The 17,500-nt window shown below is 55.1% G+C and overlaps 7 protein-coding genes across 7 annotated transcripts in view; 3 read left to right on the forward strand and 4 right to left on the reverse strand.

Moving 5' to 3' along the window:
- PTSG_03415 (uncharacterized protein) overlaps window positions 1-27 on the forward strand; it is a 7,797-nt gene extending 7,770 nt beyond the window's left edge. The window contains exon 20 of the mRNA XM_004995944.1: window positions 1-27. This exon is cut by the window's left edge and continues 209 nt beyond it. The gene's annotated coding sequence lies outside the window, so the exon portion shown is untranslated.
- Window positions 28-583: 556 nt separating this feature from the next.
- On the reverse strand, window positions 584-3,253 carry PTSG_03416 (uncharacterized protein; the record flags this gene model as incomplete). Its single annotated transcript, XM_004995945.1, has 8 exons — window positions 2,919-3,253; window positions 2,599-2,670; window positions 2,403-2,466; window positions 2,102-2,193; window positions 1,751-1,808; window positions 1,447-1,531; window positions 1,167-1,243; window positions 584-763 (listed from the first exon to the last, which is right to left on the reverse strand). Exons 1-8 carry the CDS (start codon window positions 3,206-3,208, stop codon window positions 584-586), a joined length of 918 nt encoding a protein of 305 aa, XP_004996002.1. The 5' UTR covers window positions 3,209-3,253.
- A 464-nt stretch (window positions 3,254-3,717) lies between these two features.
- PTSG_03417 (uncharacterized protein) lies at window positions 3,718-6,121 on the reverse strand (the record flags this gene model as incomplete). Its single annotated transcript, XM_004995946.1, has 6 exons — window positions 3,718-3,753; window positions 4,374-4,601; window positions 5,033-5,134; window positions 5,443-5,568; window positions 5,764-5,850; window positions 6,062-6,121. 6 exons carry the CDS (start codon window positions 6,119-6,121, stop codon window positions 3,718-3,720), a joined length of 639 nt encoding a protein of 212 aa, XP_004996003.1.
- Window positions 6,122-6,228: 107 nt separating this feature from the next.
- Window positions 6,229-7,689, forward strand: PTSG_03418 (uncharacterized protein). The gene is made up of 3 exons (XM_004995947.1): window positions 6,229-6,769; window positions 6,995-7,092; window positions 7,463-7,689. The coding sequence occupies exons 1-3, from the start codon at window positions 6,433-6,435 to the stop codon at window positions 7,646-7,648; spliced, it is 621 nt and encodes a 206-aa protein (XP_004996004.1). The 5' UTR covers window positions 6,229-6,432; the 3' UTR covers window positions 7,649-7,689.
- Window positions 7,690-8,407: 718 nt separating this feature from the next.
- On the reverse strand, window positions 8,408-10,683 carry PTSG_03419 (CMGC/MAPK/P38 protein kinase; the record flags this gene model as incomplete). Its single annotated transcript, XM_004995948.1, has 6 exons — window positions 10,058-10,683; window positions 9,650-9,684; window positions 9,295-9,421; window positions 8,847-9,025; window positions 8,560-8,646; window positions 8,408-8,418 (listed from the first exon to the last, which is right to left on the reverse strand). Exons 1-6 carry the CDS (start codon window positions 10,663-10,665, stop codon window positions 8,408-8,410), a joined length of 1,047 nt encoding a protein of 348 aa, XP_004996005.1. The 5' UTR covers window positions 10,666-10,683.
- Window positions 10,684-11,048: 365 nt separating this feature from the next.
- Window positions 11,049-15,845, forward strand: PTSG_03420 (homocitrate synthase). Its single transcript, XM_004995949.1, has 12 exons — window positions 11,049-11,456; window positions 11,593-11,801; window positions 11,991-12,128; window positions 12,482-12,549; window positions 12,683-12,817; window positions 13,104-13,279; window positions 13,429-13,500; window positions 13,672-13,812; window positions 14,131-14,229; window positions 14,513-14,653; window positions 15,004-15,106; window positions 15,299-15,845. The coding sequence occupies exons 1-12, from the start codon at window positions 11,127-11,129 to the stop codon at window positions 15,583-15,585; spliced, it is 1,899 nt and encodes a 632-aa protein (XP_004996006.1). The 5' UTR covers window positions 11,049-11,126; the 3' UTR covers window positions 15,586-15,845.
- Window positions 15,846-15,873: 28 nt separating this feature from the next.
- The window catches only part of PTSG_03421 (uncharacterized protein), a 2,646-nt gene continuing 1,019 nt past the window's right edge, over window positions 15,874-17,500 (reverse strand). Inside the window, exons 3-5 of the mRNA XM_004995950.1 lie at window positions 17,351-17,500; window positions 16,911-17,054; window positions 15,874-16,595 (exon numbers count right to left, since the gene is read on the reverse strand). The exon at window positions 17,351-17,500 is cut by the window's right edge and continues 8 nt beyond it. Coding sequence (XP_004996007.1) covers window positions 16,419-16,595; window positions 16,911-17,054; window positions 17,351-17,500 — 471 coding nt within the window. The 3' untranslated portion in view covers window positions 15,874-16,418. The remainder of the gene's footprint in view (window positions 16,596-16,910; window positions 17,055-17,350) is intronic.

A 17,500-nucleotide genomic window follows, 5' to 3' on the forward strand; every position in this document is an offset into this window, starting at 1 on the left:
TGTGTGTCATCAAAGCATAAAACAGCGTCGTCATGACACGTTCCCGGCGTTGAAGTTTTGGTTCAAGACAGAACAGATTGGCCAATGCAGGCGAAACGTTGGGTGTTGTGAGGGCTGGTGCGTTTGATGTGTGATGCGGCAATATCAGTGCACCTGGGTACTCGAAAGACAATGATACTGTGTTGTTCTCAGCGATAGGCAATAATCTTTTTCTCTGCGTTGATGAAGTTCAAGTTGACTGGGGGTGTCCTCAAATGCGCGCAACAGAAAGGTCAGGGGGTGTCTGCTACTTGCTTTATTTATTATTTATTATTATTTGTTATTTATTTGGGTTGTTGTGGGTCCGTGTATGTGTCCAGCGAACACTCAGCACGCTTCTCTCATGTCGTAATCTATTGCCAGCACAAGCTTCAACATCGTGTTTACTGACGTGCCTGAAGCGAAGGTCGCGAAATACGCACACATGCACAACTCCCACGCCACAACAAGCATCTACGGACTTGAATCAATCACATTACAACAACGAGCGAGTTTTGCCAATGTTTCAACCAACACCCAAAAATGCGTCAATTATCACGTTGCTTTATTCGCGGTGCGCCTTCTTCGTGGGCGGGCCACCATCACCACCACCATCATCACGACCTGCATCACCATCATCACCATCACCACCGCCACTGCCGAGTTGGTCCTCGGACTGGCTCGCTGTTCGCGTCGCTGTTGGCGAGAACACTGTTGAAGACGTGCGGGAGGACTGCAACTCAGGCTGTCGTGCACGGGGGGTGGGAGAGCGTGTGTGCGTGTGTGTGCGAGAGAGAGAGAGAGAGTGAGTGTGCGAGTGAGTGAGTGAGTGAGTGAGTGAGTGAGTGAGTGAGTGAGAAGGCGTGTGTGTGTGCGTGAGTGAGTGAGAAGGTGTGTGTGAATGTGTGTATGTGCGAGCGTGCGTGCGCGCGTGAGAGAGACAGAGGGAGAGAGAGAGAGAGAGAGAGAGAGAGAGAGAGAGAGAGAGAGAGTGTGTGTGTGTGTGTGTGTGCGTGAGTGTGTGTGCGTGAGTGTGTGTGTGTGTGCGTGAGTGTGTGTGTGTGTGCGTGTGTGTGTTCAAGGAGGAGTGCGTGAACGTGCTTGCTTGTCCAGAACAATATCGATATCCGCCATGTGGCACAACTTACGCGGCTTGCAACCTCGTAACACGAGATGTGGAACAGCCCTTCGTCGGTCTCGATGGCGTCCTGCAACAGCCACTCCTCTGTCGGTGTCACAAACAGAAGGCAGCACGAAATGGTGAGAGGCTCACGGGGTGGTAAACACAACAACACAAGCAGCCGCACACACACACACACAAACACACAAACACACACACAATCAATCAACGGCAACACAGCAGTCACACAGAGACACACACACACACACACACACACACACAATCAAGTCTACGCACAAGCGCCGCACCCTCTTCGTCGTCGTAGTATGTGCCAAACTTCTCACGGCAGATCTTGCACCGCTGGTCGTCCTTTGCCTTCACGCGCTGCGTCCCCTGTCCGTCCGCCGTGATGAAGATGATGTGGTGTTGTGTGTTCATGTGGTGGTGTCATGCGGTGTATGTGATGATGTTCGAGCGGCGGTGACATAAAGATGAGGGTGGCGATTGGGGTTGAGAACATACGGCGAGACACAGAGCAAAAGGCAAAGAAATGCAAAGTATAACGAGTGAACTCTGACAGCGCGGAGCAAACGTGTACACATGCGCACGAACCAGAATAGTGCGGGCTCGCTCCTCCTCCGCTTTCTTCTGCTCCTGTGTCTCCGGCTCACTGTCGTTCAAGGCGGCACAGCACAACATGACCCAGCAGAGTGGCATGACACAATACAATGCAGACAGGTCAGGACCAGGGCACGGGGGTCAGCAAGATGCCGTGTCGGACACGCAAATCACACACAAGAGAGAGGAAGATGACCGTGTGCATCAAAGAAATAACGCAAGGCCAGAGCACAACCAGGGTACACCTGTCCAAGCAAAAGCGGAGGCAAAGACAATACAAAGGCAACGGCTAGCACACGTCACCACCTCATCCATCCTCCATTGCTCACTGTGTTGTGCACTCACGGCATAGTGTCAAGCTTTGACCCTGCGTATTTGACCCAGTCGGTCTCGGAGAGATACCATCCGCGCGACACGACCGCCGCCTGTTGCCGCTCCTGTTGGCGCACATCAGGAGGAAGTGGGAAGTGAGGGGTTGGGGAGGAGTTTATGGTCGGAGTGGTGGTGGTGAGGGGGTGGGGCGGGCAGAATTGCAGGGACAGCGTGCCCAACACACGGGCACACATAGATATAGGGGGCGTGAGGAAAAATAGATGCCTACAGAGGGCACAGCACAGACAGACGGGCGGACAGGCAAGTTGCGAACTTGGTTCTTTCGGAAGTGCCAGTCATAATGAAGTTTAAACTCTTCACTCGCGTTGTCCGGGAACCTGTCAACACACACACACACACACACACACGCGCACGCACATTTCGCTGAGTTGTCACACAAACCATAAAGGTGAAATCGCCAAAGCACAAAAAGGACCAATCAGACCAACAACAGCGAAGATAATTCGCACCTGAGTCCGCACTGCTTGCACTGCGTTGGTTGCGCCTCATACATGAGCGTGATGTACGCATCCTCCTTTGTCCTGCAATAATGCCAAAAAAAAAAACCACCACCCAGTTTGCAAACAGCAACAATCGCGTGCGTGTGCGTGTGTGTGTGTGTGTGAGTGCGTGCGCGCGCGCGCGTGTGTGTAAGTGTGCACATCATCAGTGCCGACTATGACGCGCGACAGCTGCAACAGGTGCAATGGAAAAGGACACACGAAAGCAATCATCCACACAACGCAACACATACACACACACACACCTCCCCTAAGCACGTGATACTCACTCTTTGATGGAGAGATCAGTGAGCTCAACAATGGCAATGTTGGTCAAATCGGGTCCAGCATCCACCTTCACCCCATCTACCTTCCCCTTTCCCTTGCCCTGCTGCGGTTGCTGCTGCTGCTCCTGTTGCGTCGGCGTTGCACTGTCTGCCACGTCCTGCAGCAGCGAGTCGAACACGCCGGCCTGCTGCACCTGCTGCATCAGCGTACGCGGCGTCAGCGGCTCATGCGCTGCCCGCGACCCGTACTGCGCACCGTAGTGGTGGCGGCCGTGGCGGTGCGAGAATATCATCGTGTGTCGTCAGGTGCGTGAGAGAGAGAGAGAGAGAGAGAGAGAGAGAGAGAGAGAGAGAGAGAGAGAGAGAGAGAGAGAGAGAGAGAGAGTGTGTGTGTGTGTGTGTGTGTGTGTGAGTGTGTGTGTGTGTGTGAGTGCGAGTGAGTGAGTGAGTGCGAGTGTTCGATAAAGTGTGGCACGTGGTGTCACCCACGCGTGCGTGTGTTGCCCTCCTACCCTCCTTCCCTTCCTCGCTCCACAGGTCTGTGCCCACCTGCTGTCTGGTTGGTGTGTGCGCGTGCGGCTGTGCGAGGGAGCGATCGAGTGGTGGTGGGCGAGCAGGGTGGGGAGGCTGCAGCAGCCGTTGCACACACACACGCGCGCGCAGAGGCGTAAATTGGAGGCCGAGCAGAGACACAACACCACGCAAGGCCGACCCCAACGCACGGACACAAACGATGACATGATGAAACGATGAACTGAACAAGTACACACACACACACACACACACACACACACTGTCGTTCTTACGCGTTGCGGAATGCTGTGTGCAGTGGGAGCAGCTGTAGCAGATGATATGAAGGAAGGGGGAGGGGGTGAATTGGACGTTGGTGAGCTACGTGAGCACTAGAGAGCCACACAGTCAACCATCAACGGGTGCAATCCAACAAGCTACGAAACACACACACATATCATATGCATCCGCTCTCTCCCCATCCATTGTATCTCACGTGGACGGCGCACGTGCGGTGCAGGGCGAGACCGGCCCTCAAGCTGTTGGCGTGAAGAAAAGACAGGCATTATGAGTGAAGCATGTCACACACACATACACGCACACACATGCACACACACACACACGCACGCACGCACAAAGAGACCACAGGTGTGCATGTACAGACACACATATGCACAAACGTACGCACACACGCACACACACGCACATACATGCACACGCACGCACAAAGAGGCCACAGGTGTGAATGGACAAACACACATATGCACACGCACCGCATCTCTCCCCTCCCGCTTCTTGACATTGTGTAACCCACCTCCTTCCTCAGGTCTGCCACCACCTTCTCCAGCTCCTGTCTGCGTGCTGGCGGCAGCTGGCCCGACCGCAGGGCTGCCTCCCCCTTCTCCAGCGCAGCCACGATCGCCGCGTCGCTTGTGTGTCGTCGCGCACCTGCTGCGGCAGACGGGCGAACGGGCGCAGGTGGTGCTCGTGGCCGCGGTGGTCGCGGTGCTGGCTGCACGTGCTGTGAGTGCTGCGGGTAGCGGGAGTCCCAGGGAGCATGGCGCCCGCCGCGGTGTGGTGGGTACACACCTCGACCAGCACCTCGACCAGCACCTCGACCAGCACCTCGCCCATATGCAGTGACGGGTGCTGCGGGTGGGCGGGCTGGCGGCGGCACTGCGGTTGATGGCGGCGGAAGCGGGCGATGGTGGTGGTGGTGGTGGTGGTGGGCCGTGCGGGGATCACGACCATATGGGGCGGGTTGCGATGGTGGTCGCCACGCTGATGATGACGACGATGCTGCTGCTGCTGCTGCTGATGATGATGATGATGATGGTGATGATGGTGGTGGTGCAGAGGACGTCGGGGCAGCACGCGCTGGTGGTGGTACAGCCTGTGTTGGCTTGCCAGCTTGCTGCGAGGACGACAATGCAGGTGCACCAGCCCGAGCGCCGGACAGCTGTTGATGGACCCGACCAATCGATGGACAGATGTATCAGCAGTGGCGGGGGAGCAAGTGGAACGTTGTGCATGTGCGTGTGTATGTGCGCGCGCGCGTGTGTGTGTGTGAGTGTGTGTGTGTAGTGAGTGTGTAGATAAGGACGAACCGTAGCGATGTATTCGTCAATCTTCTTGAGCACGCCTGGTTTGAAGATGCCGGTCCACGTCCCGCGTGTACGGATCACGCGCTTCCGCACCCCTTCGTTTCCCTGCGTGCACATGCGACGATGATGATGATGATGGTGATGGTGATGGTGATGGTGATGGTGATGACGATGATGATGATGATGATGATGATGATGATGATGATGATGATGATGATGATGGTGGTGGTGGTGGTGGTGGTGGCAGTGACGATGGACAAGGCGCCCAATTGCACCACACAGCACACAATTCACGACAGCGCGCGCCACACACACACACACACACACACACACACACACACACACACAGTGCGTCCAATTGTTGTGTAACATGAACACTTTCTCCACGATCCACCACTACGGTGGCGACCCACCTGGCCCATCACGTATTTCACGAGCTGTGGCAGCCATTGTTCGAAGCTCAGAGTGTATTTACCGCCAACATTCTTCACAATGGAGTCAACCAAGTACAGATAGTGAATGTTGTTGCCCGGATTGAGCTGCAAGCAGGCAAGCAAGCACACAAGTGCAGCGCGTGCTGTGTGAGAAGCCGGCTTGGTGGCGGGGTAGTGGCCATCGGCAGCTTGAGGGAGCAAAGGTGCTTCTGTCTCTCTAGAGGCTTGGCGGAAACGCGGTAAGGGGACGCAAGGAAACGCATTGGAGCAATGCCTCTGTCGAGTGCAGCATGGGAGTACCCTGAGTCGCTCTACAATGGCTGCCACGATGATGTCTGCATGGTTGATGTTGTCCTGAGCCAACATGGTCAAGAAGTTGATCACGGGCTGGATGGTGGTGTGCATGAGTGAGGGCATGAGAGTGTGTGTGTGCGTTTGAGTGAGCGGGTGTGTGTGTGTGTGTGTGTGCATGGGTGTAGTAGTGAGTGAGCATGAGCTAGGGCCGAGGTAGACGTGCACCTTACATGAAAGGAACGAGTCAGAACCAGCACACCACAGCAAACACATGTATTGGTTCCACGTGTGTTTACAAGCGCACCTTTGAACTGTCGGAGAGTTCGTTCAGCGCCTTGACATACTCCGCCTTGACGTCTGCCATGCTGGCTGTTGCTGCTTGGAACAGCAAGGCAGACGAACACGGGAAGGAGAGGTAGAAGGAGGTGCTGTCGTTTTCACAGAGAAGCAAGTTTGGGATGGGGAAGATTCAGCGAAAATATTCACAAATCCTCCACAACCACCGCGAACGCGACGACAGTGCGACTTTGCTGACCTGCTGCACAAGCATCGTATCTCACATCACAAAGCACACACACATCACACACATATCACCCACACATCACAAGCATCGTGTCACACATCACCCACACATCACCCACACACACGCATACATCACACGCGCACTCTTGAAGGATGGCTTCGCTGGGGAACTTGTTTAAGCAGCAAGCGGCGATGGCCACAGCAACAGAAGGCAGTGCGCCCTCGACAACAGCCCCGGCAACCAGTGCAGCTAGCACCACAACAACAACTGCGCCAGCCACGGCAACTACACCAATGATGACGACGACGACAGCTGCGCCAGCAGTAGCAACGCCAGCTACAGCAGCAGCTCCATCATCCAGCACAATGGCTAGCACGGGGATGCCGTTGCCTATCCCACACAGTATGACGAGCCCGAAGAAGAAACGGAAGGTTCGCGTCGTGCGCAAGCCCATGATCCGCAAGAACAAACGCCTGTTGCAACCAGCCCGTAAGACACGCAGCTACGAGGGCTTTGCGTGGGGTCATATGTGTGGCTGCGATATCCCCAGCTGGCAGTGCCTTGATTCTGCGCATGTTTGCTGTCTGACGGCCCAGCATGAAACCCCGCATTGTTATCAGCAATGTGCACTCATATTACCACAATCATCGTTGTGACTGTTTGTTGCTGCTGGTGTGATCGTTATTGCTGCTGTCGTTGATACTGTCGTGGCAGTCATCTCCATGATGTTTGGGTTTGGCGATGCCAAGGAGCCATACGAGCAGACAGTTGACCTAATGGAGGACATTGTCACCTCCTACATCGACGACGTGGTATGGTGGCCCTGTTTTGCATGTTCACGTGTCTTTGGGCGGTGCGGGTTGTGCCTCCTGGAGGTTGAACCCATGCAGGAGCACACAGAGTGGCAGAGAGCGGGAAAAGAACGACAGACTTGCACATTCGCCATCTGTCTGTCTGCGTGCGTGTGCGTGTGTGTCTGTTGGTGCATCTCTATTGTGTGTGTGTGTGTGTGTGTGTGTGTGTGTGTGTGTGTGTGTGTGTGTGTGTGCATCCTTCTGTCTCTCCGTCTCTCTCTCTCTCTCATATTCACCGACCCACACTCACCGACCCCCTCTGTCATGTATTGCCCACCTTCGCCCGTTCACGCCCTCTCCCGCTCAACACTTCTCCCTCTGCACGCAGATTCAGTATGCGTTCCGCACGGCGGACCGGGCCGGCATCACGCCGTTTGAGGCCATCATGATGTTGGTGCGGCGCGACAAGAAGAAGCACGTGCGCATTGCAGACCTCCTCATGGCCAAGAAGGACATCGAGGACCTGCGCCAGGAGCACCATAAGTCGTATTCCACAAAGGCAGCCGCCTCGTAGCCACGTGCAAGCGGATGTTGTGTGTGTGTGTGTGTGTGTGTGTGTGTGTGTGTGTGTGTGTGTGTGTGTGTGTCGGGAGAGCGCTTGCTGGTCAAGCGCATGGGGAGGTGAAATGGACGTGGTGTGTGATGGACGTTGGCAGGCGCTTGTTGTTATGGCTTCACAAGCTTGTTGTTGTCCTTCTATGAATTTGTACAAGTGTCCTCAACAAGCGTCGTAACATAAATGACCCAGACTGGTGCAAGTAACGCAAGAGGCAATGCTCGGCCAAGTGCACGTGAAAGTGCACGTGTGCGTGTGCATGGGTGACGTGGGAGGCGGCGGCCTTGAAAACAGACACACACACACACACACACACACACACACACACACACACACGACACACATGTAAAACACCTTACGCTTGCTCTCCCGGAAGCGTGTGTCGCCAGCGGCTCCCTCTGACTGCTGGATGACTCGTCTAGCTGCTCAACGCAATGGTATCGGGTTTTGCAATTACGACGAGCCCACGCCAGTTTTACGGGCTCATTTTGAGACTGGACTCCGTGCCCGAGAATCAAAGACTGGGTAGGAAGGACAGATGTGGATACTGTCTATCTATGTCTACCCCAAATTGCGTCCGTGCCAGCCACGTACGTCAAAACGATTAAGGACGTTGCTGCCCAATCTATGCAGGTGACAAAAGTCTATGAAACGAGCAGTTGATCCCACTCAGGGCATGCTGTGATTGATGTATCCTGGAAGCACTGTTACACTGCGTTAGGCTTTGTCTGTAGCGTGCGGCGTAGCCAAGTTGATCTAGGTCGGTAATAAGATCGCAGCCAGTAAGGAAATACCGTTTCTAACGATTTGGGTGTGTGTGTGTGTGTGTGTGTGTGTGTGTGTGTGTGTGTGTGTGTGTTCGTACGTACAGTAGACGAAGATGCTGTCGAGCAGGTCCGCGGCCTCTGGCGTCGCCGTCGGCACAAACTCCTGTATCGCCTGCCGCGGCCGTTGGCCTGCAGTGGGGCGGCCGCCGCCGAGTGGGGTGGAGGTAAGGGGGAGGGGAACGTGGTGGTGGGGCGAGTGGTAGCGGCAGAGTGAGAGGAAAGCGAGAGTGCGCACAGACACACACACACACACACACAGACACAGACACACACAGACACAGACACAGACACAGACACAGACAGACAGACAGACACACACAGCCACGCACCGAGGGACGCGATGTGTGTGCGGACGGCGTCTGTGGGGACGTGATCCAGAAACGACTGTGGGGGTGTGCCGATCTTGCGGAAGATCTCATAGAACTGCTCGGGCGTGTTGCGGCCGGGAAAGGGGATGTTGCTGCCGAAACACTCGCACAGGATGCACCCAAACGACCACACATCCGCGCTGGGCAGCCCAGGGACGGAGGATGGAGGGAGAAAGAAAGAAAGTGAAGGGGGGGGGGTAAGGTGTGTGGCGAAAGGAATGCAACGGAATGTGTGTGTGTGTGTGTTTGATATGATGTGATGTGATGGGGAGTTTCAACAACTTGTCGAGCACAAAGCGAAGATTCAGACACAACAACGCCGCCGAAGGGAGGAATGAGAAGCAGGTACAAAAACACACAGCATAGGCAACGACAGCCAGCCGGACCAGCCAAGCACCCCTGCGCCCACCTCTGGTCGTATTCACAGAGGGCCACCACTTCTGGCGCGCGGTAGAAGCGCGTCTGCACATATGGGGTGTCGTTGCCGCCGTTACGGCCGCGGGAAAGCCCCATGTCGATGATGCGAACCGAACAGTCTGTGGCGCGAGAACAGCAAAGGCGGCACGCAAACGAGAGAAACCGGGGCAAGAGAAGGGGCGGGGAGAAGTAGTTCGGGTGGTGATGGTGAAGGGCACGGCGTGGTGTTCAGATGCTGACGATGAGCGATGACGAAGGAAGCAAGCGCAAGGGTGGTGATCGGGAGAGGGGATATGGGATGAATGTATGGGATGAATACGTGGGATGAATGCAAGGGATCAACCAACCTTCAAAGATGGCCACGTTCTCGGGTTTCAAATCTCTACAGCGAGCGCAAGTTTTCCCGATGACGTGAGCATAAGGCAGTTGCACATGCACACACGCACATGCGCACATGCGCGTTTGCACGCACAAGGGACACCCACCCCAACAAGGCAACTCACGCACAGGCCCACCTATCCACACTCACAGCCACAGCCACACAGCCACAGCCACACAGCCACACCCATCCACACCCATCCACACCCATCCACACCCATCCACACCCATCCACACATACACACCCACACACCCACACCCACACACACACACACCCACCCACATACACACACACACACACACACACACACACACACACAAATGCACACCCACACACACACAAATGCACACGTACAAATGCACACACGCCTCTGCACCTGTGGATGACGCCTGCGCTGTGGATAAAGTAAAGGCCACAGAGGATTCGGTAGGTGATGAGCTGGATGTGGGGGACGGTGAGCTTGTTGTGTCTGAGCACTGTGCGGAGGTCTGAGTCACACTTTTCCGTGACGACGTAAAGCTCCTGCAAAGGGACGTCTTCCGGTTGTGGGCTGTAGGTGCCAATGTACTGGAGCACGTGTGGACAGCCGTTGCGGGAGAGGTGGCGCAGGATGCAAATCTCACGGTACGTGCGCAGCGCAAAGGTGGCATCCTGGAAGGGGTTGGTGAACTTCTTCACGGCAAACTGGCCGCCGTTGCTCGTGTTTACGCCAACGACCCTGCCAAAGGTTCCACCGCCAAGAAACTGCACGCTCTCCGGAATGACCAGCGCTGGCAGGTGCCAAACCACCTGCGAGTCCGGCTCCTGCACCAACACCGCCTGTGACTGGAATGCCATCGCGCATGTGCGTCTGTGCGCGTGCGTCTGCGTGTGTGTCTGCGAGAGATGTGTGTGTGCGTGTGTGGAGGGACAGAACAGGGTTTGTCGATGTGTGGAAGCAGCGGTGGGAGCGAGTTTGTTTGTGTGCAGCGAGAAACGCGGCATTGGCGTCGTCGATTAACGACAGCATGAAAATTGTGACACCGGTTGTTTGGGATTCTGCACGCGTTTTGAATCAGTCCTCAACGGAGCACCGAAGTGCATTGGGTCCTTTGCAAGGAACCAACTCTCCCTCCGTCCGTCACACGATGTGCGCTTGCTTCTTGCTGGCTTTGGTTGTTGTGCCACTGCACAACACCCACAACACCCAAAAAGCTGTGCGCGTGCATATGTGTGTGGTGGTGATGGTACGGGTGTCGTTGTTGTCTTGTGTTGTGTAACTCTTCTTGTTGTAACTGTAACAATGAAACACTGGCCGGCCTAACCAAGAAAAAACAACCATGTGCACAGCATCATCATGAGCACATGTCGCCCTGCGTGTGGCATGTGGCACACTGTCCCACCAACCCATCATCCACTTTGTTCCGAAGCCTCCACAACACAAGCGGCACAAGCGGCCAGTGCCAATGGCGATGATGGTGATGGGGATGCTGGCGCGATCAGTGCGCTCGGTTGCAGGTGCAGCAACTGCGACTGCAAGTGCGACGGCAAGTGCGAGGACAACTGTGAGGACAATGGCCAGTGCGGCAGTGGCTCCAGCCAACAACAGCGCAGAAGCGGATGTTCCCGTGTACACGCGCTTCCCCAAGTTCTACATTGTGGACACTACGCTGCGTGAGGGCGAGCAGTTCTCCACGGCAGACTTTACGGGCTCAGACCGCGTGTACATTGCCAAGTCCCTCGACAAGCTCGGCGTGGATTACATCGAGGTCGTCAACCCCATGGCCAGCGCACAGGTGTGAGTGTGCGTGTGCGTGTGCGTGTGTGAGTGTATGTGTGCGTGCGTGTGTGCGTGTGTGTGTATGTACAAGCACGCGCGCAGCTTCGTTCATGCATGTCACCACCACCACCACCACCTACTCTTCTTGATAGGCGAGAGAGGATTGCCGCAGGATCAAGGATTTGGGATTGAAGGCCAAGGTCGTGGTGCACACACGGTGCCATATGGACGATGTTCGCGCAGCGGTGGAGACGGGCGCAGACGGGGTCAGCATGTACATGGCCACCAGCGAAGCCCTTCGCAAACACTCCCACGGCAAAGGCGTGGACGCTGTCATCGAATCTGCGAGACAAGTCATCAGGTGCTCGTCGTGGTGTGTGTGTGTGTGGTGTGCGTGTGTGTGTGTGGTGCATTGTGGTGTGTGTGGTGTGTGTGTGTGGTGTGAACTGCGTTTGTGCATGCTATTAGTTCACACCCCTCGTGCCTGCGCCAAAGCAGCACATGCACAACACCTCATACCCCTCACACCCACACTGCGTGTGTTCCACAGCTTCGTACAGGATGCTGGGCTTGAGGTGCGGTTCAGTTGTGAAGACACATTCCGCAGCGACAAGTCCGAGCTGCTGGACATATACGCAGCGGTGGACGCGCTTGGGGTGGACAGGATCGGGCTTGCCGATACCGTGGGGTGCGCGAGTAGGAATTGTTGTGTGCTCTATGAGTGGCGATTCGTTTGTGTGTGTGTGTGTGTGTGTGTGTGTGTGTGTGTGTGTGTGTGTGTGTGTGTGTGTGTGTGTGTGTGTGTGTGTGTGTGTGTGTGTGTGTGTGTGTGTGTGTGTGTGTGGGTGTGTGGGTGTGTGTGAAATACACGTGTGAGGGCATCGCGTTTTGTTGTGTGTGTGCGTGTGCGTGTGCTCTTGCACGTGTGTGTCCTGGCTTGCTTGCATCATGGTTTGTGCACTCTGCAACTTGAAGGGGTTGGCCCTGTCGCAGTGTTTTTGTAGTGTCACCAACCAGACAACATCACGCATTGTACTGCAGCGTTGCCCACCCGTTCCAAGTGTATGAGACCGTGCGCGCTGTGCGAAGCATCCTCAAGCCCAGCACAGGTATGCACGTGTTCGGACGTGAAATTGCGCCTCGTGGCATGAATGAAACATGACAGTCACACGGCTGTCGTGTCTGTTTCCACCGCATGTGCCCAGGTCACACCATGCTTCACACCGTGCACCGCCCTAACAGGTATTGAGTTCCATACCCACGACGACACGGGCTGCTGTATTGCAAACGCGCTGGTTGCACTTCAGGCGGGCGCCACCCACATCAACACGTGTGTTCTCGGCATTGGCGAACGAAACGGCATCACCCCTCTTGGAGGTGCGCACGCGTCTTTGTGGTGGTGTGGTGTGTGTATTTGTATCATGTGTGTGTATTTGTATCATGTGTGTGTATTTGTATCATGTATGTGTGTATTTGTATCATGTATGTGTGTATTTGTTTGCATGTGTGTATTTGTTTGCATGTGTGTGTATTCGTGTGCATGTGCATGTGAACAGGCACTTGTTCCAGTACAGGCTGCACAGCCCATGTCCACTGACCTCGCCAACACACATGCACGCACACACACACCTTTTTCACACATCATACATACCTCCACGTGCAGGGTTCCTTGCGCGCATGTACACGCTGGACAAGGATGCCGTGAAGGGGCGGTACAACCTGACTATGTTGCGCAATCTGGAACAGTATGTGGCACGCTGCGCACGTGTCACAATTCCATTCAACAACTACATCACGGGCGCCGCAGCGTTCACCCACAAGGCTGGCGTGCACTCCAAAGTTAGTCAACTGCGTGTGTGCACGTATGTTCGTGTGGACACGCACGCTCGCTCCCCCCACACAACACCGCTGCACCTCGCCCCACCCGCCTTGATCGAACGTCACATCACTCCACACCATGTTTTCCGTACCCTTTGTGTTGTCTTCAGGCTGTCATCTCTGATCCCGGTACATACGAAGTCATTGATCCACAAGACTTTGGTGTTGACAGACACATCAAGGTAGCACGCTCTGGCATGTGCGCGTGTGGTCTTGTTTGTTTCCGTGCAACTGCACATTACACACTCATTCGCTGTTGTTGCTCACGTGCCATTAAGCGTGCCACCACGCGTACTCACCACCACTCAACCATCACCACCAATCACCAATCGATGGCCAATGGCGCGGTGTAGATTGCGCACCGCCTGACGGGGTGGAATGCACTTCGCCAGCGAGTGCAGCACCTCCGCCTCCCCATCACCGACGAGCAGGTCAAGGTGGTGACGCGGCTCATGAAGGACGCCATGGAGACGACACCCTTCACCCTCGAGCAGGTGCTGCGGCTGTGGCTGTTGCTGTTGTGTGTTTGTGTGCGCATGTGCCGTGTTCATGTATGTTTGTGTGTGTGTTCATGTGTGTTCATGTTTGTGTGCGCATGTGCCGTGTTCATGTTTGTTTGTGTGTGTGTGTTCATGTGTGTTCATGTTTGTGTGCGCATGTGCCATGTTCATGTTTGTGTGCGCATGTGTGTGTGTGTGCGTTTTGGGGTTGTGTGACCTTTGTCGTTACTTGTGTGCTTGCTTCTCCATCACACCGCACCTGCTTACGTCGAGCTCACGTGTGAACATGTGCATGTGCGTGCGTGTGCACAGATGGATGAGGTGCTGATCACGGCGTCGCGAAACGGGTCGGAGTCCAGCAGCGCTGATCTGCGGCGCCAGGCAGAGGCCGCACCCACGGCAGAACTCAAGGTGGCATGCTCACACACACACACACACACACACACACACACACACACACACACACACACACACACACACACACACACACACACACACACACACACACACACACACACGCGCGTGCGCGCGCTGAGTTTGAAGCAATATCCCATCCGCATGCAACAAGGGACGCCTCCTGGTACACCAACTTTTGCACATCACTTGTCTCCCATCACTTCACGGGCTATTACTCCATCCCCCCTCACGACGATTGTCCAACCATAACCACCACCGCCACTACTGTTTCGTGCAGGCTGCTCTTGCTGGCGCAGCAGATGCGATGAAGTCCTTTGAGGAGCAGGTGGCACGAGAGGCGCTCGCTGCTGTCGTGGACACCGCGCACAACACCATGCCCACCGCATTCGTCAAGGTCACCGGCCACCTCTTCGATAAGGTGTGGTAATTGAGGTGATGGTGGTGTGGGTGGTGGTGGTGGTGGGTGGCAGTGTTGTTGTTGTTGTTGTTGTTGTTGTTGTTGTTGTTGTTGTTGTTGTTGTTGTTGTTGTTGTTGTTGTTGTTGTTGTTGTTGGGACATGTATTCATGTGCTGCTCTGTGTGATGCAACCGGACCAAGCGTGCTTGGTATGACGACACTTGATGTTGTGGGCGCGACACGTGTGTCACTTTCCTTCTCTGTCTTTGTTTTCCAGTCACACCCATTCACACACATGCACACACGCACAAATGCACACATGCACACATGCACACGACATGCACAAACATACTTACACACATGTTCTGTAGGCTGTGTTGAACCGGCTGTTGGATTTGGTGGTTGAGAGCCCTTGCTCGTTCCAAGTCAAGAATCTGATTGTGCCCGCAAACAACGAATCCTACTCCTGGGCTGGTGAGGAGCAGGCACTCCCCTGTGTTGTTGTTGCTGGTAGCTGGTGATGTAACACGATTGCATGCACTGGCATTGGTATCTGTGTCATCCTTCACCGTCTCTCATTGGTGCCTCATGTCAACCACACACACACACACACACACACACACACACACACACACACACACACACACACACACATGCATTACACAGTGCTGCAGCTGTGGGGCACGAGTGGGGATGAGGTGGCGGCTGTTGTTGATGAGATGCGCCAGCTTGTGGACGCCAACGCCGCCATTGCGGACTGCACACTCGAGCGCGTGGCCGGCCCTGATGGCGAACCATTTGCACCCCCGACACAGCAGGATGGTGGTCACAATGGTGATGACACCAGCGGTGACGACGACGACAGCAATGACAACGACAGCGTCACCGATGACAGTTTCAGCAGCGCGAGTGCCGCTGGTGCCAACAGCACTGATGGTGAGCATCCAAAGTGATGATTGGCGCCAGTTTTGTTGTGCACCCGCACGCACAAACACACACGATGGCTGTTTGTGTGTCTGAGGATTGTTTGGCGTTCTTCCACTACTGGCGTATTGTGACCCGCTTGCAACCAACCAGCATGCGCAGTGCCTTGTATGTCACACGCGCATTGTGGCACCACGACCTGACCCGTGCCCGCGTTCCCTCCTCCCTCTCATCTCAGTTCATGCTCACTCCATACATAGACGACACAATTACATCGGTAGAAGCACGGTGATGCGAATGGCACACTTGTTGTAGGAGTGCAAGGTGTGTCAATTTGGTTTGTTTGTATTCACATCATGGGACTTTCAAGCAAACAAAAGCGCAAAGAGAGCAAGCAAGCCACGCAGGCAGGCGGGCAAGCAGCCACACGCTGTACTTGGGACAATTGCGTTCGAGGTTGGGAGTTCGAGGTTGGGAGAAGGGGGGCGGGGAGGAGTTCAGTTCACAATTATCACACGAAAAACAAAACCAGAGGTAGGGGAGAAGCAAGCGTATTCACATTCACACAACACAGGTCAGCAAGAGTCACACACACACACACACGCACACATGCACAGGTGTGCAAGGACACAACAAACTCATCTTTGGTGGATTCACCAGGGCAACCAACAGCACGTAACATAACATCACCAACTGAGAGACCAGCAGCCCAAAGCAGTCAGCACACGACAGCCTCACAAGACAGCCTCACAAGCAAGTACATATGCCAAGAGCAGCAAACGACTGCACGACGCCGACAGCAACAACACACAACGACGACCACGACGACAACAACAACACACAATGAGGCACATCTGCGCAATCACTGCCAGAGCTTTGCGCGATCTGCAAGGCGCTTACGGCTCTCCTCACGCTTTGCCTTCTCCTCGGCCTCCTTCTTCTTCTTCTCCTCCGCCAAGCGCTTCTGCTCCTCGGCAAAGGGGTCGCCCTTGTCCACCGCCCGCTGCGCCGCACGCCGCCGCGCACCAGCCTGGATCTCCTTTCGAGTCAACCGCAGTGTTGTTGTTGTTGTTGTTGTTGTTGTTGTTGTTGTTGTTGTTGTTGTTGTTGTTGTTGTTGTTGTTGTTGTTGTTGTTGTTGTTTTTGTTGTGTGAGAGGGGGGGTTGAGGTAAGACGATAGTGATGGTGATAGTGATGGTGGCGTTGTTTGCGACAAAACAAGAAGGGAGGGATAAGGAAGAAGGATGGAGGGAAAGGGAGAAGTGGGGCGCAATTAACTGGGGAGAATGGATTGGCAGCAAGATCAAGATCAGCTATGGCATGGCAGTGCACAGCCAGAACCCTCGCAGCGGACCTGTTTGTTGCGTTCGAGCTCGTCCTCGTTCTTCATTGCCTCCAGCTCGGCCTTTGCGCGCATGCCCTTAACGCCGCCCTGCTCGGCAAGCTGCTCAAGCTCCTTCATCTTGTCCTCGCGCGCCTTCTTCTTCGCAAGCGTCTCCTGCGGGGCGTGGCATGCATGGAGGAGACGGGGAGAGGGGATGTCGAGTGCGTGGGTGAGTGGAGTGGAGTGGGGGAGCGTGCAGCAGTGTGGCGCGACAGCTGACGGGGAAGGTGTGTGTGTGTGTGTGTGTGTGTGTGTGTGTGTGTGTGTGTGTGTGTGTGTGTGAAGGAAGCACGACACAGGTGCAGGGAGAAAACAGAGGGCTAAGCAAACGGAAATACAAACGGGGACCAACCCCCAACACACACACATACACCCCGCCCAACCCCACATGACATGACACAACACAGCACCTGGTAGAGCTTGATGGCCTCCTCGAGCTTGCGCAGGAGGTGTTCAATCTTGTGATCCTTCTCCTCAAACAGCTCCTCAAGCGTCTTGCCGTACTTGTACAGGCAGTACTCAATGAACGACACGCGGTTGTTGCTGTCGAGGTCAATCTT

Source organism: Salpingoeca rosetta (assembly GCF_000188695.1).
Source record: "Salpingoeca rosetta unplaced genomic scaffold supercont1.7, whole genome shotgun sequence".
Taxonomy (NCBI): domain Eukaryota; class Choanoflagellata; order Craspedida; family Salpingoecidae; genus Salpingoeca; species Salpingoeca rosetta.

Coding starts and splice junctions, on each gene's coding strand:
- PTSG_03418 (XM_004995947.1), top strand. CDS start 6,433: ATGGCTTCGCTGGGGAACTTGTTTAAGCAGCAAGCGGCGATGGCCACA. Junction 6,770..6,994: donor ACGCCTGTTGCAACCAGCCC/GTAAGACACGCA, acceptor CTGTCGTGGCAG/TCATCTCCATGATGTTTGGG. Junction 7,093..7,462: donor CCTCCTACATCGACGACGTG/GTATGGTGGCCC, acceptor CTCTGCACGCAG/ATTCAGTATGCGTTCCGCAC.
- PTSG_03420 (XM_004995949.1), top strand. CDS start 11,127: ATGGCGATGATGGTGATGGGGATGCTGGCGCGATCAGTGCGCTCGGTT. Junction 11,457..11,592: donor ACCCCATGGCCAGCGCACAG/GTGTGAGTGTGC, acceptor TCTTCTTGATAG/GCGAGAGAGGATTGCCGCAG. Junction 15,107..15,298: donor CGAATCCTACTCCTGGGCTG/GTGAGGAGCAGG, acceptor TGCATTACACAG/TGCTGCAGCTGTGGGGCACG.